This window comes from Neodiprion lecontei, chromosome 3 (genome assembly GCF_021901455.1).
Source record: "Neodiprion lecontei isolate iyNeoLeco1 chromosome 3, iyNeoLeco1.1, whole genome shotgun sequence".
NCBI classification, from domain to species: domain Eukaryota; kingdom Metazoa; phylum Arthropoda; class Insecta; order Hymenoptera; family Diprionidae; genus Neodiprion; species Neodiprion lecontei.
In genome coordinates, this window is record NC_060262.1 from 1,009,175 (window position 1) to 1,033,408 (window position 24,234).

A 24,234-nucleotide genomic window follows, 5' to 3' on the forward strand; every position below is an offset into this window, starting at 1 on the left:
TACACGCGCACCTTGGTTGAAATAAATACGAACACCTCAGCCTGCAATTTGCGAAAAAATCAATGCAACGGAGGAACGATTCCCCATTCGTACGATCCGCGGTACCCAAAACATCCTGTGTCCTGTTCTATTAATCGGCTTCCCTGGTCTCTGTTGTTTTACAACACGTGACGACTAAATTTCAGGTGGGGGAAAACGATCGGACGTCAGTCGTTCGTCAGCCTTGCAGCGTGCAACACCGGGAACATCCCGATCTGCACTTCGAATTGGCAATGCCCGCCGTGCCATCTTTCAATCAAACGGAATGAGCTGCTAACTCCGGAGGTAAAATTGCAAGGGTTAGAGTCAGAGTTTGGTCAGAGTTGACTTATGATGATTCTGCACTCCGTCCTAGCCGACGAAAATGAAACTAATGGAATTTCTGCACTCCATCTTAACCGACGGAAACTACCTTCTTTTAAAGTTTTTCTTCGTGCGAATAAATTAACGAAGAAGTGAATTCGATTTTCCTCAAGACGATAGATTGTTATGAGAATGAAAATTCATTTTTGTTACTGTGAAGCATCGACGTGTGCATTAATCCGAATTCACTCTGGTTAGAGTAGAAAAATTCAAGCTCGTCACGACTACCATACGCACTGTAGAATATATTTGAGAATCAGTTTTAGTTTGCTTTACAAGGGTTTATTGATTGGCACCCTTTCGATTAAAGCGAATTCAATAAATTGTTATGGCAATGAAATGATCGGACGATAATTATTCGTCCAACAAAAAGAAATAAATATTGAATTTGAGTTACACGGTAATCTAACTTATCGAACAATTATTATTATCTATTCCAGATTTGACTATACGGTACATTTATTTTCCCCCCTCGTTGAAGTAACTAGATTTTTGACGGAGACTTCTAAGAAGCCGATCGTGAAACGCTTTCCAAACATCAGCTCAGCTTTTGCAAATTTTATGTGAGAATCAAATTAACTTGTTCGGCCGATAAATAATTATTCATTTTAGAGTAAATCCCGACACTTTTGCACCAGGTGTTGAAAACCAACTATTAGTAGCATCATTTTCGGTAATCATACACACAATATACCTACGTATACAAAAACAGATTCGCAAACTTTTCACATTGATCAAATAAAGATACACACAACCTGAACCTGGAATTTCCAGGATCGCAATTACTTACATTTAAAAAAATAAACAAATTATCACGAGTACTACATTTATGGAGATAGAATATCTTACATGTGCTTGTTTTCAAAACACTGGAAGCGGTGGACCACCCATCACCAGCTGCAGCAAGGCCTAAACTAGGATGAAGAGTTATGAGTTCCATCTCGATGCAGTGTGAGTTCGGATATCTGCGGAGCATTTTAAATGGCAATTAGATATTAGAAGAAGAAGCACAATCGCTGCAAATCGAAAGATCTGCAGAGATCTGAAGCAGGATTCAAAGTAAATTCAAAGTAATCGACCATTAACGGGTATCTCTTCAACGAATCATCCGCAACTTGCAATGCAATTTAATTGCTAAACAATGCAAAATATAGAACGAAAAAAACGTTAGAAAGAATAAATGTCAACGCACTTTGTCATTATGGCAACTCTTCATTCAAGCATAAAACCTGTCTGTTGTCTGTTACCCTGTAAGAAAAAATGATAGGATCAGTACAATAAATATTTTTCAACAATTTGTGAATACTTTATGAATACTTACATAAATATTCTTCATTCACTGTACACTCCGCAATTTTCGTCCCAACGTGGCGCGTTGAGCGCGGTTTGCAAATGCCGCACTTTTTCTCAGAATCAAAAAGTAATAAGCGAAGCGCAAAAGGTACAGTGACAGTTGAAAAATACCTTATTCGTAACAAAATTGACTGAAGATCTGAAGGTTTAACCTTTTGACAATATACAACATTTGCAAAACCGTCACACAAAAAGCGCGGTTAGTCAACCTGGTGAAAATGGCCTTAAAACACTAGGACTTGTCGATAAATTCTCTAGAAACCCAATCCGCATCTGCGTCTTTACGAATTCGACGCAATGCGATGCGGATTGTTGTTCTGAGATGCGAATCAAGTCCGGGAGGGGGGTTGGGGTGAAAAAAAGGCATGCATTATTGCGTGGCGTGACGGTCGGCGGTCCTCTTCGACGCGACGTCTTCGAGCTCAGCATCTCTTCCCATCCAGCGTACCACGGAACGCGAAAGATGGTCCAGAGATGCGTTTCGCCCATTCAGACGATCACAGAGATCGATTGAATAAAATAATGACGAATGACGACTGAATAATTGAACTAGATAACGACTGAGAAATCGTTTCAGTGGCAAAAGCACGCGGAATTGAGCCTCGTTAAAATTTGAAAGCTTACAGATGGTCCGGAAACTCTTATACCGAGTCGTTCGTGTGTTTTGAAAAGAAAATCACTGTGATCGTTTGACGCTGTGGATTGCAAAAGTTAGTAACACCGCGATACGTCGCGACCTTCCTACCCTCGCTTTAATCCCAACGAAACCACCCAACGGAAATGTTGCGAAGAGAGACACTCGCACACACATGCGTAAACACCGCGGCGAGTCCCAAAACGACCACCTCTACCTACCCGGTTACCTATATTCGATCTAAGCGATTCCCCATTCTTTCCAACACACATCATTCTTCCTCATTTGCGCCGTGGTCACTCTGACTTACTTTTGCGTAGTTTACCTGTGGGGAGCAAAATGTTTTTGTACCTTAGTCTGCCGGCCTTCGGGGAAACCCTGGTATTCTAACGTAGGTATTATTTTACAGATTGCCGGCGGACTACCGGTACATCAACCTTTTGTAAAATGAATTATGAACATCCTGTACGCTAATCGGCATTTCTCTAAGCGAGCTAAACCTGCAGTTGATTGATACTTGCTGGCCTTTGAAAAATTGAAAATGATTCGAAATGTGACATGCAGTTTGATTACGTTACGCTTTGCCAGACTTCGAAATTTCATCTATTGAACAGTCATGTGAAAATGATTAAAAAACCTCAGGTGAATCCATCCCTTAAGCGAACTCATTGATAAATCTCAACGTAGATCATTATATCAGTTATAGTTAAACGCAATTCGTTCTCGCGAATGCCGAGTAAGCGATGGTTACCTGTCGCGATCCTCATTCCACTTTTGGCAACGTGCAAAATATCTAACTTCATCTAAGCTATGGGAAAATTAATGGCAAAAAATGACTCGATTGAAAGTCAAGCATCGTTGCGATTGCGAATGAGTCTATCTCTAGAGCTAAAAAATCAAAGATTCGTGTAACAATTGTTACCGCCACGCCACATGACAGAGAAGTCCCAGGGAAATACACCCGTAACCTAACTCATGCAAACTCACCAGCGTCGCCAAGTAATGGAGAAGTTACTCGGATGTCTCTGCTTAGCTCTGGAAAAAAAGAAGAAACGAAACTCGAGTTATTTTACCAAACTGGATAATTCTTTCTCAAAATAATTATCATTTTTCTCAACTTTCGTATTTATTCACCGCATCTTGCGCGCGGACCAAATTTCGCTTTTAAATGTGCCAGCTTGGATTATCAAAAAATTATATTAAAATGAGTATTCTTACCTCCTCCGGGATGCTCCACACTTTCCACGTAGTAGCTCTCCTAGCATCTTACGATCAGGTTAAACGGTGAAGCAACACACTTTTTACACTGGAATGAGGATATAACAAGATATTACTTACACGACCATTTGCATCAGATTTTATGGCACTAAAGACAGTCTGGCTCAAAGCAAGATTTTCGATGCACTGATGAAAGAACTACAGAATTGAATAACAAAAGGTATATCGAATAAGCCCGAGTATCTAAGGAATGCTTTAAATAGGTGAACAAAATTCAATATCAGTTAGAATAAAGTGCTAAAATCATTCGCAATTAAAGGGGTAACCCGATAATTCAAAATCATATCGATTACGTACCACTCACTTTTACTCGGCGTAGTGATTGATTTGGTTTCTACTTTGTTCTCAGAGATTGATTGATCTGGTGATTTCACCCCCATCATTGCTAGATGCGGTCAATAGCGCTGCAATGTAGTCTGTTTCTGTAATCAGATAAGAGACAATAAGATATTGTTAGTATTTTATCCGCCAAATCAATACACGCAGCAGTGAAATTTTATCGGGCCATTCTTGTAAAATCGGTAAATTTCGGGAAATAACAGCTGGAAGTAATAGTTTTTTATTCTTGTTTTTGCCTATTCTTATTAATTCGGAAGGTCAAAAACGTATGTAAATACGGGGATATAAATAATATAAATAAGGGGACGGTGAAGAATTTGAGCCTATTGTAGAATATAAAAGAAAAAGATGAAATCAGTGGACGGATCTACGTGCAGCCCATTTACTTTTTGCTTTAACTTGATACTGCACGGAATAGAATTCTGATTTAAAATATTTTTTGAAATTTTCATAGGTGTCGCACACATCTTTATTTAAATCTAACCATACTTTGGCTCTACCTATCAACGAATTATTGAATACCCATACTTTCTGTAAATTCGATACGTTATACTTACATTAAAATAATTTTCTAAATCAGCTAAAAATTCTAAAGGGTTTTGATTCTCTTCGTCACTGAATTTAGGGACTTTAATCTCAAGTTGTGAACATTGAAAATGATTTATCAATCCACCTGTCAATTGAGTTGTTGTATTTACCTGTTGACTTGATGAACCTCTGCGTAGCTCATTTAAAACTCGCGCTTGACTTTCTTTTTCTTTTTGCAACAAGCTGACTTGTTTTGCCAACTCACTACGAGAATGGAGATCGTCCTGCTGTTTTTTAAGATCATCTTTCAGTTGTTCCAATTTCTCCTTCTCCAATCGTAACTGTTTGAGTTCTTCCTCCATGACCTTGTCTAACGGAATAGACTGAGTCGTCTTCTTACGTCTATCAATAGTCAACGGTGTAGTGGTAGAGTGCAGGCTTAGCGTTTTTGCTCTCGACCTAGTAACGATTATATTAGCATTACTTTTACTCATCAACAATGTTTGTCATTCTATGTCTAAGTTGTTATTCCTAGAGGCTTAAGGGGTTATACGCAGTTAGAATTTTCAAAAAATCGTTTTTTTTTTTTTTGCATTTTCGGAATGTACATATATTTGAGTATATTCTCTGAAAATTTGAAGTCAATCCGATAAATATTTTCGGAGATTTACCTGAATTTGTAAGGCCACGTCAGAGCGTTATAGAAAGTAGGGTCAGTAAGAACTGGACGAGCAGCTGCATGCATGAGGCGCGCTACCTGAGACCCTTTATTCTATTGTTTTCTTGTAGAATACGAGTATAATAGTCAGATATACTAAAGACTTGAAGGTCACGTGCAGTTATATTATAACCTAAAAAAAGTGTTTCGTCAGTCTAAATTGTACTGCTAAGTGGTAAAGTCGTGCGTTCAGTTTAAACTTACTAGTGAATTTTATTTAAACATTACACATGATGAGTGCATTAGGGCTTTCATTAGGCACCTCAGCTCATAATTATGCTGAGAAAGAGGACGCAGAGCGTGTGATGATCTCCAACGCGAGAGCGCTAGGGAGCACGCGCGAAGAAAGAATGGCTCGACGACAACACCAGCTGGACTTACTGGAAGCTAGGGATCCTGCACAAGGTCCCTCTTATGGCCCTGGAATCGATGATACCATGTAAGTTTAAAAAAAAAAAATTTACCTATGTGTAAACTACTTCTGAAACTTTAAACGCGTTTATCTCAAAACTGTCATTTCAGAGTCGGTGAGCAAGATTTCTCAGAGATGGCTCAACTAATCGGGCTGAAATTTTGGCACAATCTTTTTAGATACATTCTTCAGGTATTGAACGAAGGAATAAGATGTACAAAAGTTTTTACTATTTTTTTTGGACAATTTAAAGCGAAAATTTTCATCGAAAACTAAAAATTTTTTTCAAATAGCCGCCATTTTGTTAAAAATGAAAATTTTGTTTATTCCTTCGTTCAATACCTGCATTTATCTATCCTTTAAAAGAATTCACCTTTTTTTTTTATTTCAGATAATCCAAACCGACAAAATCGTGCTCACCGCCGAGCGCCTTTTTTTGGAGGTCGTTCAGGATATCATCTGCAGAGGCGGTGCACATCAATATTTTGACACGAGTAATACAAAATTATATTCTTCAAAGTGTGCTCTTTCAGAATTACTATTACTTGTACTTAGTAAATAAAAGCTGTGTCCACAAAAAAATCGTAAAAAAACCTTATTTTTGAGCCTCGCAACTGCGTATAACCCCTTAAAAAGACTCAAATTCTTGCCTGAACGTTGGGTGCCAAATGTAAATAACAGTTTTTTTATTTTTGTTTTTGCCTATTCTTATTAATTCGGGAGGTCAAACACGTATGTAAATACGGGGATATAAATAACATAAATAAGGGGACGGTGAAGAATTTGAGCCTATTGCAGAATATAAATGAAATAGATGAAATCAATGGACAGGCTTAGAAAAAAAAATGATGAATACGATAATAAATATGAGATTGACTATAACTGGGAAAAATTAAATATAAAGAAAATGTAAATGAAATATAACTAAAATATAAATAAAATGTAAAGGGAATATAAATAGCATATAATAACTCTTTAAATCCTGTCCATCGTCAAAATAATTAAAATTACACATTCATTCAAACATTCACAAACAAATTAAAATAAAATACACCGGAATTAACACACGTCAGTTTATAAAATTGTCTGGGATGATAACAAAAAAGTTTAAACTTCATAAATAAATTAAAAATCACTCGTGCCGTTGTTTATTATTTGGCTGCAGCTCCGTCGTGTAACCGTCTAGATGGTATTGAGTATTTTCCGATGAAGTTGAAGACTACGGTTTTTTGAAAGTTTTCTTCGTGCTGACTCAGCAATGCGCAAAAGTTTTAAAATTGATGATTCTGTCGATTTCGTGTCTTCGTTTTATTGTTTAGTATTGAATCACACGTTATTGTAATTACGGAGACTGACTGGTAATAATGTGTTAAAATTAATTAAAACTGGTATTAATAATGAGTATACAATTTCTGCGGGGAATTTAAGATTGGTCGGCTTGGCGTCTTCCCGTAGAATGTTCTCAAATGCTCAGCCGTTTCTCCCGCCTGACGCCTGAGTCGAAATGGCTGTGCCAGGCAAAATTTCGCGGGCACTTTTGAAATTATAATATCGTCACACAGCTGTATCAAAGTAAAATCAAGAATGATATTAAACGCGTGCCAGTTTTTTTTTCCCGCAACATTGTCACCCGTTCTGATTTTGTATTATATTTTCCGACATTTGTTGCTATAAGGGTTCTCTCAACTCAAATATTTGCGATCTTGCTGTAATTTCTTTCCGTTACTGTGTAAAGTAGCATTTTGCTGATATTTCATTTTCATAATTCATATACAGTATTATATCTTTTTCCTCGAACATAGGTATATTTCGTTAATGTCTAATAAGTAAATTAATAAATAAGCAAACAAATCGTATATGCATGTAGTATTGAATAGAAGTAAGTTTTGAAACTGATCCCGAATGTTTCATACCTGTTATTTTTCTACATTGAATTCATCTGTTCAGATACCGCACAATGTTTTCAAAATTTATTGGCAGGCTCTTTGAATCCAGATAATCCATAACGCGTATCAACGTTGTTGCAATTCATTTCTGCAATCAAATAAAATACGACGATATTTTGTTAGCGATATGATTTCCAAATTGATAGACGCAGCATTCAAGATTTACGACAATTTCTGAAAAATATGATATACGCATTAAATCGTTGTTGAAAATTTAGACTCTTTTTACAAAAGGATAGCCATTACTGCAAAAATAACTGGTATATATACGTATTTCGGTTGCAACTTTGGAAGACACTCCGAGTTCAAGGCGCTCTAAATTTTAGAGACAACAACACCATGCATCAACCTTTGATCTACAATAATAAATTGAGACGTAACGAAATAAACAAGTACAGTACCGATACCCAGGAAGAAATTTTGAAGGAGACATCATCGTTGATTCCAAATGTGAAGACAGCCTCGCAGTGACAAACAAACGCGAACCGGGGTTCGATTTCGAACGACACGTTGCACGAACCACCGCCGCAAACGCAGCTACATTCATGTAACACAACACATCGTTGAGCCTCAACCGATCCGAACTCTTCGTTTCGACCATCGTCCCGATAAATTTCTTCCGATCCATGAGGAACAAAACGCAAAAGCCAACCATGCGATAATAAATGCTTTACAATTGGGTTTTATCGAGGTGTATTCGCACGAGAGACGCGAAACGCAACAGTACGATTCACAATCAAACGAAGGTGTTACACCAACTGCCAAGATCCCTTTTCCCAACCCTACGTATCACTCAATTCTAATCGCTTTCTGCGTTGTAACTACTGCAACGAATTTTTCGAACTCGCCAAACAAAGAAAAGCGACGTCATTTGTTTCTGCGGCTAACGAACTTTTCTAACAACGAGTATGCACAATAAGCGAATTCACTGAAACTCAAGTAACAAATTGGCTTCGCTGGACATGTAACTCACCTTCAATGCTGACAGGCTATGCTTACTGCAGAATCTCTGTTTTCTCTAGGCCATACGCTGCCGGTCGTGTATTATTCATCGATGAGTTTGTTGTGAATACACTGATCGAATCACGTGACACAGCTTGAACAATACGATATAAATGTCGGACCGTCGGAATGCATGTTTACACTCCCGCTGCTCTGAAGCAAGTCGCGACAGGTCGAAAGAGCGACGCGAACTGCGCCCTCAACGCAGTCAGATGTTTATATTACTGAATTGCCGCTGCAGGCAGCATCAGGAGTAAATACCGGACTACACAGCGATTCCCGATCATAGGCAACTGAAGGTACAAGTTCACTGATTGTGAGCCGCTCCGAGTTACGCCGGGGCGACCCGAGCGCTATCGGTTTCAAGAAAAAAATCCGCAATTCGAAGTTCTGCTCGGTGTACATGGGTACCTTGAATTGCCTATAATTAGAGATGTTTACGCTGCGCATGTAGATTTGCCGGATCACGTTTGGTGTTTACCAAACTCTACCTGAAGGGACCTAGCAGATTAACGATCACATTCAAAATATTGGCCAGTTACAAGATTCTCTGACATTTCAGATACTCAATTATCATACGAAAATTTACCACTCGGTAGAGAATAAATTATAAAAATATCTTTCCTATCTCCGTAAAATTTTCAGATATTGCTCAAGTGAACGCAGTTATTTATCACTTGAGTGTTAACTTGTAATAAAGGTTCGGGATACTTATATACCATGTTAACCTGTTGTAAAGGACTTGGGTTTAATAATTGTAAGGGTAAAAATTTGCGACGCATATGTGTATTATCAGTTGTTCTTATAATTACATGGTATTACAAAAACGCGACGCGTTTACATCATCATCGTCGTCGTCGTCCTTATTTTATTGAATACAAGAGGAATCTGTTTACGTGTTAGGATTAGCGTTGGGTCCGCGACGACGACCGAACGTTTGCACTACGTTAACGAATCGTCGGTTGTACTGTATTCTCCTCTTAGCACGGCCGGTCTTCTTCTTCTTCTTTTCCTGCTTCTCAACCTAAAAACGGAGAGATCAGTGTGATTATTATGTTTATCATTACAAATGGTTATTGAAATGAAGTCGACATTTCTTTCAAACTATTGTTACCCACCTTCGGAGTTTGTCCCTTTACTTTTCCAGCACGAGCCAAGGATCCGTGCACCTTACCTAACGAACAGGGGAAAAAATATCGATAAGATAGATTCAGATATGGAAATCATGATGGTAATGATGAAAAGGTATGTTTTGTCGCAATTTCATGAAAGACTAAAGCCAATGATAAACTATAGACTCACTTTAAACTGCTTTGTGATATCGCATTATTGCTCGTTCCGTTAGATGACAAAGACCATCGAACAGTTTATCATTTTAATGCATTTTCTTCAAGTGGGATTATATTCCAGATAATATCAGTAGATGACTTTGTGGGGCTTCCACAGATCTCAAAGTTGCAAAATTCCAGGCATTCGTTTACAGTGTGTATAATTTTCCAACAAAACAGCTATTGCTGACACAATTGAGCATCAGAGTGTCACTTTTTCACAAAATCAGTAAGAAATCGACACAGAAAATAAAACAAGATCTCAAACAGCGAATACTTTCTCAACGTCGAAATACGTTTGACAACTTAGCGGAGATCGAAAACAGCTGGACGTTCATTACCGCTAATAGAGTTCCATATAAGTTTGCATCGTTGCTTAAATATCAGACATAAGACGATAGCAGAGGTAGAAAGTCGACGATGCATAGTGAAGAAACGAAACTAGAAGTAAACATAGAAGAAAAACTCACCTCCAAGCAAGGGCACGGTCAAGTCCAAGGATAAGGCTGTGAGTTCGGAGACAAGAGCATCGTCTTCCAAGGGAGCTCCTCCGCAGGAAAGGCTGAGGCTACCAGCGTCAATATCTTCGATGGCTGCTACTTGCGCCTAGAAAATAATTCACGACAAGTCAGAATCGAATTTAGGGATCCGGAAAGAAAATACTAAATTTTGTAAGTTTGTCTTGTTCAAGGTCTATGAAAAGCCGGAAGTAATTATGCAACTTCGGGCTCCCTGAGATCTGGATTAATTTTAATCTGGCATTATTGCTCATTCCAGCAAAAGAGGATTCCTTGTCGCCGGGTTATCATTATAATGCTTGACAGGCCAATTAAAGAACTCTTCCAGAACTTTCCAAACTTTTCGGGATAATCTGGACAGCAAATCGTGAGGCTCACCTTGATGTGACCGATGGTTTCATCGCCATGGCACTCTATGACATGGGACTCCTGTCCGCGGATGTGTAACTGCATGATGAGGTCTGTCTGGTATGAAAAATCACACGATCAGTGTCACGCCGTAAACACGTGTGGTTAGAAAAGTGATCGGGGCTCCAACGCTATCGAAACGGTCTTTGCAGGTTCAAACAGCTTCGTATATTCAGAATCGATCAATTATACGACGTCTAAGCTTTTCTCGCCACTATTTAACCCCCAATTCAATCACTAATCAGTATATTTCGGTTAACAATATGTCTGACTCACCTCCAACTACACGGTCAGGATGCAAAGAACGGCACCGGAAACAACGCCATTGAACGCCATCTGGCACGGAAGTATCGTGAGTCAATTGAGCACTGTTTCAGAAATAATTAACTGTGGTTGGGTTACAATAATGTAAGAACTAAATTATTACGCAGGGTTATTTTTGGATTCACAATTCATTAATATTTTACAAGTCTGTTCTTTTTTAGCATTATTTTAACAGTTTCATACCGAATTTGACCAGTCTATGGACAAACAATGATGTAGGGACGGTGCGACATGACTTTTACGCTGACTGGTGATAAAAATGTGAACTTAGTGGGCGGATTTGTTAAATTTTTATAAATCAACTTTCGTAATGTCATCGTTGAAAATAATTTGTTGCATCCGTGGATGCACAAATACGTTACGTCGAAAACGTTTCAATAATGACATTCCGGAAGTTGCTTTATAAAAATTTAATAAATCCTCCCACTAAGCTCACATTCTTGCCACCAGTTGGCGTACCCTATATAAAACATGGCCGCCGAAAGCGCGAAATTTGAATTTCGGGTGGCAATTGTTGCAAGATCGATAGTAAAAATCGATGAACGATACACCGAAATCGTTGACACAAAATACGAACGGAGTCGATATGGACCATTTGATTTTTGTCAACTCAGCGGCGATCCAAAGTCGAGACGGTCGAGACGCTGTTCCACATACAAATCGAGAAATGTCAGCACGTGATTGGCCGACGTAGCAGCTGATCGCCGTGCCCGAGCCCCGAAGACGGTGTTCCCGTGGCTGTCCGTAGCAGGTAGTAATCAGTCCTCAACGTGAATGAATCAGACGTACACGCGGCGTTGTGTTATGAGTTGATAAATAGATCCCCGTATTTATTATGGTGTATAAAGTGGGTGAAAATACCGTGGAACAATATGTTCGTCAAGTTTTACAGAGCGCTTCTGACCCTCCTGCATATTTCTTACGCGTTTATCACCCTCCTGCGGAAGGCGTGGACGGACGCGGCTCAACTTGAACTATTTAACCTCAGTAGAAGCAAAGTCCTTACGGACGCCGATTACCTCGTACGTTGCGTTCGGAGGGTCGATCAGACCCGCCTCCCGAAGCATCTTGTCCTGATTCTAGGACGCGAACGAGCCTCGCTTCGCGATATCGTCCGCGTTATCGCGTGGTCGGCAACCGCCGGCATACCTTGCGTCAGTTTCTACGATTACGATGGTAATTATACGGTACATGTTGCATGTGACAACTGTTAACCGACGGTGCAACCGTTCTGGGTTTGCAATTTATTATTCACCTCTTATCACTTCTTCAGGTATACTGCGAAAGAACGAAGAGGAAGCCAGGAGAGCGCTGGCTAAATTCAAACCCGAGCTGGTCGATCATGTCAACTGGAATTCGACGTGTCCAGTGAAAGCCGTTAAGAACGGTCTCAATGGTACATCTGCATTTTCAACTTGCCACTAAACGCATCACAGAAAATCTATCACTTATAGTCATAACTTTCATTCAACGCTTGCTTTAATCGCTCCAACGTGTTTCAAAGCTGCACTCGATCTATGTCTCCTGTCGCGTAATTGAGTTAAAACTTTCTCATGTATCCCAAAGGTTCGGTACTGGTGAAATATAATATTTGAAAACCTGCACGCAAATCGAAACTAATGTCATAAATTTCCCCATTTTTATCCCATGCCCTGTGGCCTGAACTGAATTCGATAAAGATTTTTACCGCATTTCACAGGTGTGAAGCACAAATTGCAAGTGCAGCTATTGTCCTACACAGATGGAAAAAGGGAAGTGGCACTACTCACACAATCGTTGGGAAAGGGGGTAATCACTGGAGCACTGAAGTTGGAAGAAATCAATTCTGACCTTCTTGAGAACAAGCTAGAACTCGGGGGACTCCCTGATCCCGATCTAGCTGTTGTTTGTGGAAAAACGTGTAGCACGTATGGTCTACTTCCATGGCACATAAGGACCACGGAATTCCTGTAAGTTGAGCAATAGGTGACTCCAAATCATTAATTATTAGTACTATAAAAAAGTTGTCGCTTTTGGAAACTGCATGGCGAACGTTATTTTCATTCAAGTTGTAACTTACTTTGTAATTCGATATGCTTGGTATGTCTTTAAATTATTTATTATACATTTACTTTTATAGCCTATTGGAGAGTCATCACAATATACGAGTCAATGATTTTGTCAACCTATTGGAGAAGTACGCAAAATGCGAACAGCGGTACGGGAAGTGATGAAAAATTGCTAGGATCTTAAATTTTAACACGTCGTATCATATGGCTGTCAAGAAAATTCAACCCGGTCAATCGTCACAGGTTGTTGTATCTATACATACGAATATAGGGGGATTCATACTTCGTGCTGAACTAACCATGGATCAAAAGACTGAAAAGAGGAAGTTAATGAGACATATAGGTAACACTTGTTTAGTGCAAATATACAAATATCTACGTAGTATGTACAGCCAGGTGTACTATTGTTTTTTTTTCTTGATTCTATGATATTCCGAGCCCCGGTGAATAGAGAAGGACAACTTCTACAGGCAAGAATGTAATTATTTGTCCCACGTGTATGTACAACATTTCGCAGTTCGTTGGTTTTAAAAAAAATAAAAGGGAACAACTATTCCTTACATCTCTCAACTTACGTGACAACCTGTATTGCTGAGCATATTTACTTACTTATATGTTAGAATATGAACAAATAGTAAAAATTTTGGCAGACAATCGGTAAACATTTAAACATTTGCAATCACTGTACAAGATGTCCTTCTTCGAGTCTGCTTCAATGCACCGTTCTCGTGCTGACAATTTTGTTATCGGGAGTAGTAATTTCTTATGCTGCAGTATAGAAGGTATTTATACGACGTTAAATTAATCTAAATTAATAATCAATAGATGCGTATGAAATTAAGGAAATATTGGATGAATTTTAAGTGTTATTTGCATACGTACACTGATAATTAAACTGATGTTTAATATAACACCAGCCACCTATGCTTTTTTAACAACCAGGAATAAATTCATCTAACTGTAATGTATTTTTGTTCAAATGGTACAATGGAGCAATTTTTATTATTATTGAAATTTTATTTTCACGAATGAAATTTGTCATGTATAAGTATAAAACAAGCTTCAGCGCGATTTCCGACACTTGAAAATATTCCAATATTTTGTAGCAATTAAAAAGGTGAAGAATAAATTATGGAGCCGTACGGGAAATATTGATCTAGCGCGAAAAATTATTGCGTAAAATTTCTAGGTGAAACGCATTGTAAGAAAAGTTCATTTCAGATTAATTATCTTAAGAAATATAAAATCTGCAGCTTAGACAGTATTCCTGTCTTGCTTTCCCCGACCGACAACAAACTACCTATAATATGTATTCACAACAGTGGTATGTATCGTGTGATGATGTAAATTATTATAAATCATAAGTATAAAATATTCCATGGAAAAAATTTGTGATCATTGGTCAGATGAATCGACGTGTGTGTATATACTGCATCTAAATATTGTATACATAAATTATATAAATAATAAGAAGATATGTGAACGTATCATACAGTTTAGAATGGGACTGATCACCCATGAACCATATTCCAATAAACTACCATAGTATTTCATGATAATTAGCTGCGTTTTATTTTCTTTCCATAATTGGTTCGATTAAGTAGATTTATCTGTTAAAGACAAGGCCTTAAAATAAAATTCATTTTCCGCTATATCTTAAGAAGGTAGCAAGAAGAGAATAAATTTTTCTCGGATCTAAGTGATTATAATATATATTTATTATTTACACAAACGCTTTAGTCCGTGTTAACGTTTTAAATTATATATGTATAAGTTTTGGCAACTGACTGATATCAACTTGAACTGTAATGGGACACTATTACTATTATTATCATTCTTATTAGAAGATTATCAAGTCATGTGCATCTCATTATTCGTTAAAAGAACAGATAGAAAGAGAAAGGAAGAGAGTGAAAAACGATGCTAAGTATATTTAAAAGAAAACTGTACCACTGTGTTGAACATTGATGAAACAAAGCGGAAGTTTTGTAAAGCTGGAAGTGGTTCTGCGGTATGAAGTAGACGTGTTTGCCAAGCCAATCGTACCAGCTGAAACAAAACGATATTCCAAAAACCTATTCTGAACACTTATATTGGCCTGGTTTGTGATATTTTTCGTATTTTCTTTTTTGTCTTGTTTTTTGTATCAGCAAAAATCGAGACGAACGATTCGATTCTAAAACTTTGCAGATAATTACTCTTGAGACGCTATCGACTAATTACTTTATGGAACAGATTAATACAGATGATCGATTTCAGTCGGGTACAAGAATTGGGTTTTTGCTGTTTGGATGGTTTTCACCCGACGAAATGTAAAATAACGTATGGCGTCTGTTGTGAACATTCATGTGTCCATGTAGATTAGAATAATATATTATCCCCCTTGTTTTGTGAAATGTCTACCGTATCTCTTATCGACAACCAGTCATTACAATAGAATCGCAAACACACAAAAAAGCAAGCCCGTGATTGCGTATTTTTTGATATTGTCATCTATGGACCAGTCTGTTTTAATCTGTGATCTCTAATAATAAGAATATAAATACAACCTTGGTTTAAAATGGTGGACAGGTTCACTCCCTGTACCGACGCGATGACTTCTTACCGTCACGATGGCTCGAGTAACGTGATTTGGATCGTGACCTCCGCTTATCTCTAGACCTTGAACGGCTCCTCTTTTTGCCTCTGGAAGAATAAGATCTAGACCTCCTACGATCCCTTGATCGCGACCGAGACCTCCTCCTCTCCCTTGAACGGGTTCTACTCCTTCTCCGCTCTCTCGTTCGAGAACGACTCCTTCTTCTTTCCCTGATGTCACGAGATCTGGATCGAGACCTTCTCCTGTCCCTAGAATGGGAATTCGATCTCCTCTTCCCCCGTGAACGTGTTCGTGATCTTGTTCTCTTTCGATTCCTCGACCGCGATCTCGAGCTTTTTTTGTCCTTGGATCGCGACCGCAATCTTTTCCTTTCCCAAGATCTCGATCTGTGTTTCTTTCCTGACCTATAGCTGCTCGATCTTGAGCGATGCCGTTTTGGAGTTTTAGACTGCGACTGCGACCGCGACCGCGAGCGAGACCTGTGTCTGTGCCTGTGGCCATGATCGTTATCGGCCGATCGGGATCTCGAGTGTTTGCTTCTCGACTTGCTCCTGCTCTTTGACCTCTTTTTTCTCCGATCCCTCTCACTATCTCTATTAGATTTTCTGCCCGTTTTCACAGAAGCGAGACTGGAACTGGAGCTGCTGGATTCGCCACTGCTAGACTCTGAATCCGCCGATCTTGACGGCGACCTCGCCTTTGCTGTATCTGTGGTAACACTTCGCCGCTGCGGCGTTTGTCCGCCGCTTGATAGTGTTTCTGATGCTTCTCTTTGATTATTTATCGTTTCTTTTTCATCAACTAAAGTATGACGTCACAAATTACGCTCTCAATCATTTTCAAACAATAAAAATATTATTTTGTGTAACGTACCTAAGTCATTGCTGCTAGTATTACCCATATGATTATCCTCTTGCTTGTTATGACGACCATCTTCCTCCTGCTGCTGGTGCAACTCCTGCTCCTCGTCCTTCGCAAGCTGAGCCTCTATCTCCTCCTCCACCTTCTTGAACGCCTGTTGCCGTCGCTTCCAGACTTCCTGAAATAACCAACACTGATCATACTGTTGATCTAATTCTTCAATTCATATAATTATCACGCAATGTACCGAGCATACCTTCAGTTGCAGCAGTTCCTCATCACTGTCGACGTCCTGCTGCTCTTCGTCTTCGCTCTGCTCGTCGTCAGACTCGCTGTCGCTGGCCCCATAGATGCCCAGACCTACCACACACGAACTCCCAGTTAAATCAGACTCAATGATTAAGATCACGTAACTCTTTGTCGCACGCAACCACCATTGAATCCGATGGTTTCTTTTTTTTTTCAAAAATCATTCCCACAGCCAGACAGAGACATAATGAAACCAGACGTGCGATGGAACTATGTTTGAAATCTAATAACAACTCTGAAATCTTGGCGAGAGGTCTAACTCAACATATAGTTGGACGAAGAGTGCTTTATTATTCATAGTCTCGGATCTCAGAAGGAAACAAAAACCTGCTCGCCCAGATTATGCACCAAAAATTATTATAAGAAAAAAAAAGCCGATACACAATGAAACGAGTTATAGTTCCTCTCGCAGTCTCTCTCTTGGGGAGATATCGTATATTTGGAATAAAAAAACTTACCAAGTTTTCGAGTGATCTGAGCAAGAGGGGCCGAGTTGTTGAAGGATGCGACGGGGGGCTGTCCTGCAGGGGCTTACAATACACACGCATTTAGTAACCAATCTCGTGGTGCCAACCACTTTTCTGGGCACCCCCTTCTTTAAACAGTCCCGAACCGGCCTGCGATAGGGAGAGTTTTCTCTCCCTGTCCTCACGTTAAACATATTCAACGTATTTTATATACAATACTTAATATCCTCAGACTGAAAAGAGTTCGGATTATTGCCTATTTTATGATTGAACTTGTTCAAACAACTCAATTAAAACAACGTCATGCCGTGTGTATGTAAAAATATCGATTAAGTAATAGCTAAGGGGTGAATCTTGCATGAAATTTTAAATACTAACGCGATATTAATGTGTCTGAAACGCCCTGATACTCGCGCACTTATGCATAAGCAGTAGAAAGTTATGGTTCGCTTATGACGCGAAAAATATACTGTAGCGAATGAAGAATGATTAATTGGAATTAACGGTTGAGGAAAAAGATTTCCGAATTATTCTCCCAAATTAAAACTCACTTTGGGATAAATAAACTTGATAAGAGATATTTCGAATGCTGTAAACTAAAAATAGTATATAAATGTAACAGATTAAGCAACAATATAAATCCAGACTCGACATCCTGAAAAAGTAAAACAGGGCATTCTTGAAAGTGTATCAAATAATGAAGCTTAGGAATCAAAAAAACCTTTTTTAATACTTTTAAGATTGTATACAATGCGGCAAGAGGCCAACTCCGTGGTGAAGAGCCTGGCTCTGTTCTCGCCTGTAAATATCGCAAATATTTTTCTATTAGTCTATCGGGTCTATCTGGGGTACCTTTGGCACGTGCGCGGCTCCAAACCTCTCTGCAGACCGTAGATATCTCTTCGTTTGTCACTTCCAACAAGATCTCAGTCAGCGATCTTCGCACTTTCAACATCTGTGAAGGTAATTGTATGGTTTGCAAAAGATATCCTCTTCTGCAATTGTGTATTCTGCCTGTCAGGCGGAATAATACAAAAAAATAGGGAATCCAACTTACCACATCCTGTAGTATGTCTTCTCGGGATCGTTTAATCGGGGTAGGAGCAGGAGTAGAGACTGGTGTAGAACGGGGACTTTCTTCAGTGGACACTCGTTGATCGGGGGAAGCGGCATCCCTGAATCGAGATCGCCGAGGCCTCACAACAACATCGGGACTCTTGTCATTCTCCCTTTCGGCTTCTCTGTCTGTACTAGGTAAGCCCGATTCCGATTCCACCTCGCCTTCCTCTTCGGAGTCTGAATCCTAAATGTTACCAAGAATTCGGAAATATTGGTTTTAGACAAACGACGAATTATCGAACTTTTTAAAATAAATGTATTTTATTCAAAATTTCTTCCTCCAGATTGAAATAAGGAAAATAAATAGATACTCACGAATTTGCTCTTGGCAGGATTAAGCACCGCTCTTGCTTCCTCTTCCGCTTGTTTCCGTACCTCTAATTCTTGTTTACGTAAGACTTCTTGCCTCTCTCTTTCAACTGCCTTCTGCTTCTCTCTCTCCATTTTTTCTAAACCTTCCCTAATCCATGCTGGGAGTTGTCGTCTTTTAGCTGCATCTGTAGAATTGAAGCAAGGGTCATTTTAACATCGTTAGACAATCTATAGACGTCACAAATCTAACTTTAGAGAAGGCTAATAGGTTTTTATTTAATAACTTAATTATTTACAATTTCAACAGACAATTCCCATAAAATTATACGACAGAAATTAAAATTGAAAATTTTACGAAAAAATAGATAGGTGCAACGCTCACAGCGACTAAAAATGGAAGAAAAAAATATTCTTAGATGCGCTAACCACATAATTCAAGTTAATAGCACAGCAATCAAACCAGTCCCAATCCTTGTTGCGAATTAATGTGAGTCGAACAGATGGAGGAGTGCAATATTGTGAGATATTAATGGAATCCAAAAGAATTCTTTGCTGAGCCTAAGCGCAGGATCATAAACACAAAGATAATTGGCTCAAAAGTTCCAAACAATTTAAATCATTAACCAATAGTTTAAAAGCGATAATTAAACTATTGCACTCGAAGCTAAATTCAAGCATCGGAATATAAATCCTGCAATATGACAGGATCGTTTTTCTACCTATGGTAGTGCTGGTATCTTCCTCAGGTGTTTTCTCTCTGTCATCTCTGCCCCTCATGATGTCATTACTTCGCATATGCGGCATTCGGTTAGAGTGTCGTACACTTTTCATAAAAGGTGGAGGTTGATGGGTCGTGACGACACCAGATGACTGTTCACCTGTCCAATAACCGGGTACCTATCGGCACATCAAACACATAACATAGAATCATTGTCTGTGGAAGCTAAAACTTTCAACTTACTAAGCTACCAGTTACTCGAGCAAATTACCTGGTTATAAGCTTGCGGCGGTGTGACAGTGTTATAACTGTACGAAGGTGGAGCTGCCGGTGGAGGAATAGTGAACCCTGGCGACACAGATATCGTCGGAGCTGGCGGAACCGAGGGTACAGCCACAGGAACAGCAACAGGCTTTCCATCTGGTCCCAGAGTGCTGCCAGGCGGTGGAACTCCACCCCATTCCCAGCCACTCGATCCCGTTCCTGTGGTATTCCATTGGCTCCATTGACTCCACTGATTCCATCCTTCTGTTTGAAGAAAAGGTTCGTAACATGTATTAAAAGTGCTACAACGAAAAGTCAGGTGTTGGCAGATCTGAACTTCCCCTATTTCTCGATTTACCTGTGCCGCTTATGCCAGGGGCAGGTGGAGCCTGAGGCACTTCATCCTCTTTGGTATCCATATCCATCGGTGCTTCTCCGCCTCCTCCGTCACTGGTTTGGTTCGAGCCAATAGAAGGGGGTGGAGGAGCCGGAGGCACGACGGTCTCTTTCATTTTTATCCATTGTTGAGCCAAGGCGGCCCAGTCGACTGAAAGGTGAAGAATTTCGAGATCGGTGAGAGAAAAGTTTTTGGTGAAACTTTTAGAAGAAGGGAATAAATCAGATGATTCTCACCTTGATCATTACTCATGTTTTGGTAGGCCGAGGGGTTCAGAGCCCACTGAGTGGGGTAGTCCTTTCCCTCAAACATGTCGCCGCTCATCTTCATCCGCAATCCGTCGGTATCACGTTCGGCAACGCGACGCGGATCAATCACTCTTATTCAGCGGTACGAATAACCCTTCGTCAGCTATCAACATGGCAACCCGAACTGAGCGAGCCGCCAACCGCTGAGAAACCCGCGCAGAGCGCACTGCGGTTTAATCAAAGCGGACATTAATTTATTAAGTTAAGAAATAGTTAGAAAAACGCGGTTTAATGGGACAAAAATTGAGCTATTCACCGGGCGATTATCTGATCCTCGTCAACCGCACGAATTTCCTCCTAATACTGTTAATCGCAAATATGTATATATTTTTTTACGTGAAATAATGAAGCCCACACCGGACGGTCAATTGCGTGACGTAAAATTGTGTTATCGACTCTGAACACATATGGGATTCAACATCGATTGTTGCCGAGTACGTCCTGCCGCTACCTTCGCGACTTATAAAACGTTTTTCAAGGGTGCGATCAGCGATATCCTCAATTTTTAATCGATAGCAATGACGCAATCCTAGTGAAAACATGATGAAAACGTACTCAATGCTGCCAATTGAAAACATTTAAACACTATTAACAACCATTAATATCACCAGACATTATGCCAGGAAAACAAGGTTATGTTAGGTTATGTTAAATCATATACAAAAGTTGTTTTCATTGATAATATAATAACTTGTATGCATTGTTCAACGAATATTATCTACGCGTTTGTCGTGATAAAATTATCGGTTTTCTAGACCTCTTTTGCATCAAACTTCACGTCAAATCGAGGTAACATTGATTCGTGTAAAACTCTAACACGATTTTATGTTTACAAAGGTTAATTTTTTACACCGTTCAAACATTTGCAGCGGCATCGAAATGTCCGGTAAGCTGCCTCGATCTGCGATGAGCTTGAAACAGGTTAATACAACACGAACCTTGACCTAACATAACTTATCGCCGAGGTCCCGTAATCATGAACGTGAAATTAATATTTCAGTTCATGGTTCACCAAGAAGTGTTGAAATTGTACCGAAATATTATGCGAACAATTCGACAAGTTCCAGATGAGATGGACCGGCGTTACCTTAGAGATTGGGCGAGAAATGACTTCAGGTCTAACAGGGACATCAAAGACGAAGTAGGCCTATACTTTTTCACAAACATCACTAGCTTTAATTTCTTCTCGAGGGAGTCTCAGAATCCAAAATTTCTGTTTTAGTTCGCCATCAAGTCTCTAATAATACACGGAGAAAATTCGCTTGCCGAACTAAGGAGAAATTTAAATCGAACAAAGGGCTCGTGAAAGCTATTCGCTGAACATAGGTGCAACTTAATGAATTATTTATAAATACGTAATTAGTTCTTAATACTTGGTATATAATAACGATAGTAGCAAAGATAAATATAAACAATTACATAAATTAAGGGTTCTAGTCTAAATTATTTTATTTACAAATATATACACGAGATTGATGCTGAGAAAGAGTGTTCCTATGCATGTAACCGTCAGAGCAAGCGCCTGACGCAAGCTTTTCTGACGTATTCTAGATCTGAGCATGAACAGAGCAGCGACGATATACTGACCATCAAAACAAAAGCAGGGCACCACATTAACAACCGCCAAACCTGCAGAAAACACTGTAACATATTTGCAGAGAAGAGCCAAGGCCTCGGGAAGCTCTGAGTTCAAAAAACTGTACTTGGGCACCCAATCCGATACGTCAACTGTCCGGTATATGTCACCTGGATCACCGATGAATAGCACGTCCTTACCCTCTCGCCTCTTTATCTGTACCACCTGTGAAAATGTATTAAAAAAAAAGTATTGCCCAGCGCGCTTATTGGGTTTAAATTACCCGCGGTGAATTTTCTGAATATTCTAACCTTGGTCACGTTGTCCAACGACGGTTGCATACAGTGCGTTTCATGAGGTGTGCAGTGATGACTGTACTGGCAAAATCGCTGCGCATGGAAGGTGACTAATCTGGCAGGTAGACAAGAGTGGGGTGGCAGTTGTAGGGGCGCTGCAGGAGGTCCCTCAATGTATTCGAAGCACAGGCTACCTGCCGCCTCGCTATCCTCCCCGCAGCAGCTCACTGCGCCGTTAGCCATGTGCCAGGCTGGGACTGATTCGTCATATTCCTGAATCAATTTGATCAGTTGATTTGAAAGATCAAGTTCGTCAACACATGATTCGCAATCGTATCACCTGTATTAACTTCTGCGTTACGCAATATCCAGGACTAGGCCGCCGCACAGCGGTCAATATACAGTGATACCAGTCGTCACAGTCGTTCACGGTGCAGTCGTTGATTCTGTATATCGTATCGCGAGGAAGTAGACCAGTCGATCCGAGCAGAGGAGAGTTCTGTAAGGATAAAAAATGTACGTTGCGGGTTATTCGTGTATTCGAAAAGACAGCCCAACGATTTAAAACGTGGCAACTTACAGAAGTTATAGTCTTAACTGCAACTCCGTGCCCAACGGTATACAAAGGAGCCCACAGCCAGGTTGTTAGAATCAAGGTACCAGCTGCCAAAGTGGCCAGCACAATATTGTGCCAGACACCGGCGCAAAGTATTCTCAATTGATTGTATACCGGCAGAACACCCAGCTGCTCACTGCTGATGTGAGCGTAAGCTACCGGAATGACTAATGCAACTAGCAAGCCCATACCAAAGACTTGAACGTCTTCCCTCGCTGCTGCTAAAGCGTGTCCAAACTCATGGACAACACTGCAAAGTGCCAGCGTCGCGGCGTAGTAGCCAATCTCGTCGAGCGGGAGATTCACACCTGGTAACTGCGGTGTTTTGTAATTTTCAATTGTACATGCATGAAAGCTGAGAGGATTTTTCTGTCAAATCTTTGAAGAATATTATGTGTTTCATTTCAAAAGCAGTTTATCGGGATAATATCTGGATATGGCTTTGGACAACTTAGATTTGAAGAAAATTTGGGTCGAACCATTGGCTCCAACGTCTGCACGCTGTTGTCCTTTGCTGTTTGACCGGTCCACAAATTGAACGTCATTTTAAGGATGATAAACGAAGCCACAGGCAGGAGAAGTATGGTTATGATGACGCCGGCGTTGAACCAGGCCAGCCAGAACTTGGAGCGGTCCGTTGCCCATTTCATGATCATCCTGTTGCAGGCGGTTGTGTACCACCTGATCCGGAGTGCCTCGATCGTGATTCCGGTATTTTTGAGGAAGTAGAGATACGGATAATGGGAGCATGACTGGAAATCGATTCGCTTTAGTAACATAACGAGTCACGGAATATTTTAAGATTTTTAGCATTATTGGGTTTACCGGCAATCAACGAAATAAAAAAGTATTAGGTTATGTAGAAGGAATCTTACCCGGAAAAATGTATCGAAGAAAAACAGGGTGCAATGAACGAGACCGATCCCGATGAGAATGTTCAAGGAGTCCATTTTCTTGGCATCTCATAAACAGTATTTGTCATTCATTTGATCAATGTTTATTTCGTGGAACGTTGGGGATTACCGTACACAAATTTTCTGACTGTCAAATAACTTCACTAGCACCAACTAGCACGCAATTGATCGAAGCCTCTCCTCTCATTGCTTGTGATTAAATATGACTGCACCAATGAAACCGTGATCCTTTTCGCGCCG

The 24,234-nt window shown here is 39.9% G+C and overlaps 6 protein-coding genes and 1 long non-coding RNA gene across 10 annotated transcripts in view; 2 read left to right on the top strand and 5 right to left on the bottom strand.

Moving 5' to 3' along the window:
* LOC107228211 (metabotropic glutamate receptor 1-like) overlaps positions 1-2,753 on the bottom strand; it is a 43,444-nt gene extending 40,691 nt beyond the window's left edge. The window contains exon 1 of the mRNA XM_046734761.1: positions 1,252-2,753. The gene's annotated coding sequence lies outside the window, so the exon portion shown is untranslated. The remainder of the gene's footprint in view (positions 1-1,251) is intronic.
* Positions 2,754-3,176: 423 nt separating this feature from the next.
* LOC124293561 lies at positions 3,177-8,078 on the bottom strand. Its single transcript, XR_006903418.1, has 6 exons — positions 8,012-8,078; positions 7,578-7,698; positions 4,705-4,993; positions 3,965-4,089; positions 3,608-3,695; positions 3,177-3,424 (listed from the first exon to the last, which is right to left on the bottom strand). It is a non-coding gene; the product is annotated as an uncharacterized LOC124293561 (long non-coding RNA).
* A 1,304-nt stretch (positions 8,079-9,382) lies between these two features.
* LOC107228169 lies at positions 9,383-11,219 on the bottom strand. The gene is made up of 5 exons (XM_015669544.2): positions 11,143-11,219; positions 10,837-10,923; positions 10,411-10,546; positions 9,731-9,786; positions 9,383-9,636 (listed from the first exon to the last, which is right to left on the bottom strand). The coding sequence occupies exons 2-5, from the start codon at positions 10,909-10,911 to the stop codon at positions 9,505-9,507; spliced, it is 399 nt and encodes a 132-aa protein (XP_015525030.1). The 5' UTR covers positions 10,912-10,923; positions 11,143-11,219; the 3' UTR covers positions 9,383-9,504.
* Positions 11,220-11,759: 540 nt separating this feature from the next.
* Positions 11,760-14,797, top strand: LOC107227528 (dehydrodolichyl diphosphate synthase complex subunit nus1). The gene is made up of 4 exons (XM_015668709.2): positions 11,760-12,366; positions 12,464-12,586; positions 12,890-13,139; positions 13,310-14,797. The coding sequence occupies exons 1-4, from the start codon at positions 12,063-12,065 to the stop codon at positions 13,398-13,400; spliced, it is 768 nt and encodes a 255-aa protein (XP_015524195.2). The 5' UTR covers positions 11,760-12,062; the 3' UTR covers positions 13,401-14,797.
* On the bottom strand, positions 13,656-20,977 carry LOC107227485 (arginine/serine-rich protein PNISR). Of its 3 annotated transcripts, XM_046734764.1 has the most exons (13): positions 20,849-20,977; positions 20,521-20,758; positions 20,246-20,434; positions 19,895-20,151; positions 19,625-19,802; positions 18,909-19,090; positions 18,532-18,777; positions 18,327-18,429; positions 17,466-17,537; positions 16,955-17,058; positions 16,711-16,876; positions 15,788-16,638; positions 13,656-15,287 (listed from the first exon to the last, which is right to left on the bottom strand). In XM_046734764.1, exons 2-12 carry the CDS (start codon positions 20,612-20,614, stop codon positions 15,812-15,814), a joined length of 2,418 nt encoding a protein of 805 aa, XP_046590720.1. In that variant the 5' UTR covers positions 20,615-20,758; positions 20,849-20,977; the 3' UTR covers positions 13,656-15,287; positions 15,788-15,811. The 3 variants fall into 3 exon arrangements, with proteins under 3 accessions (XP_046590720.1, XP_015524134.2, XP_046590721.1); XM_015668648.2 differs by having other exon boundaries at positions 17,466-17,528; positions 20,521-20,960; XM_046734765.1 differs by having other exon boundaries at positions 16,735-16,876; positions 20,521-20,960.
* Positions 20,978-21,223: 246 nt separating this feature from the next.
* On the top strand, positions 21,224-22,273 carry LOC107227516 (LYR motif-containing protein 2). 2 transcript variants are annotated; one of them, XM_015668699.2, is made up of 5 exons: positions 21,224-21,381; positions 21,462-21,513; positions 21,593-21,733; positions 21,815-21,918; positions 22,144-22,273. In XM_015668699.2, the coding sequence occupies exons 2-4, from the start codon at positions 21,472-21,474 to the stop codon at positions 21,896-21,898; spliced, it is 267 nt and encodes an 88-aa protein (XP_015524185.1). In that variant the 5' UTR covers positions 21,224-21,381; positions 21,462-21,471; the 3' UTR covers positions 21,899-21,918; positions 22,144-22,273. The 2 variants fall into 2 exon arrangements, with proteins under 2 accessions (XP_015524185.1, XP_015524179.1); XM_015668693.2 differs by having other exon boundaries at positions 21,226-21,381; positions 21,815-22,273.
* On the bottom strand, positions 22,017-24,199 carry LOC107227505 (membrane-bound transcription factor site-2 protease). Its single transcript, XM_015668681.2, has 6 exons — positions 23,956-24,199; positions 23,560-23,832; positions 23,045-23,395; positions 22,805-22,963; positions 22,480-22,737; positions 22,017-22,393 (listed from the first exon to the last, which is right to left on the bottom strand). Exons 1-6 carry the CDS (start codon positions 24,028-24,030, stop codon positions 22,031-22,033), a joined length of 1,479 nt encoding a protein of 492 aa, XP_015524167.2. The 5' UTR covers positions 24,031-24,199; the 3' UTR covers positions 22,017-22,030.
* Positions 24,200-24,234: the final 35 nt, after the last annotated feature.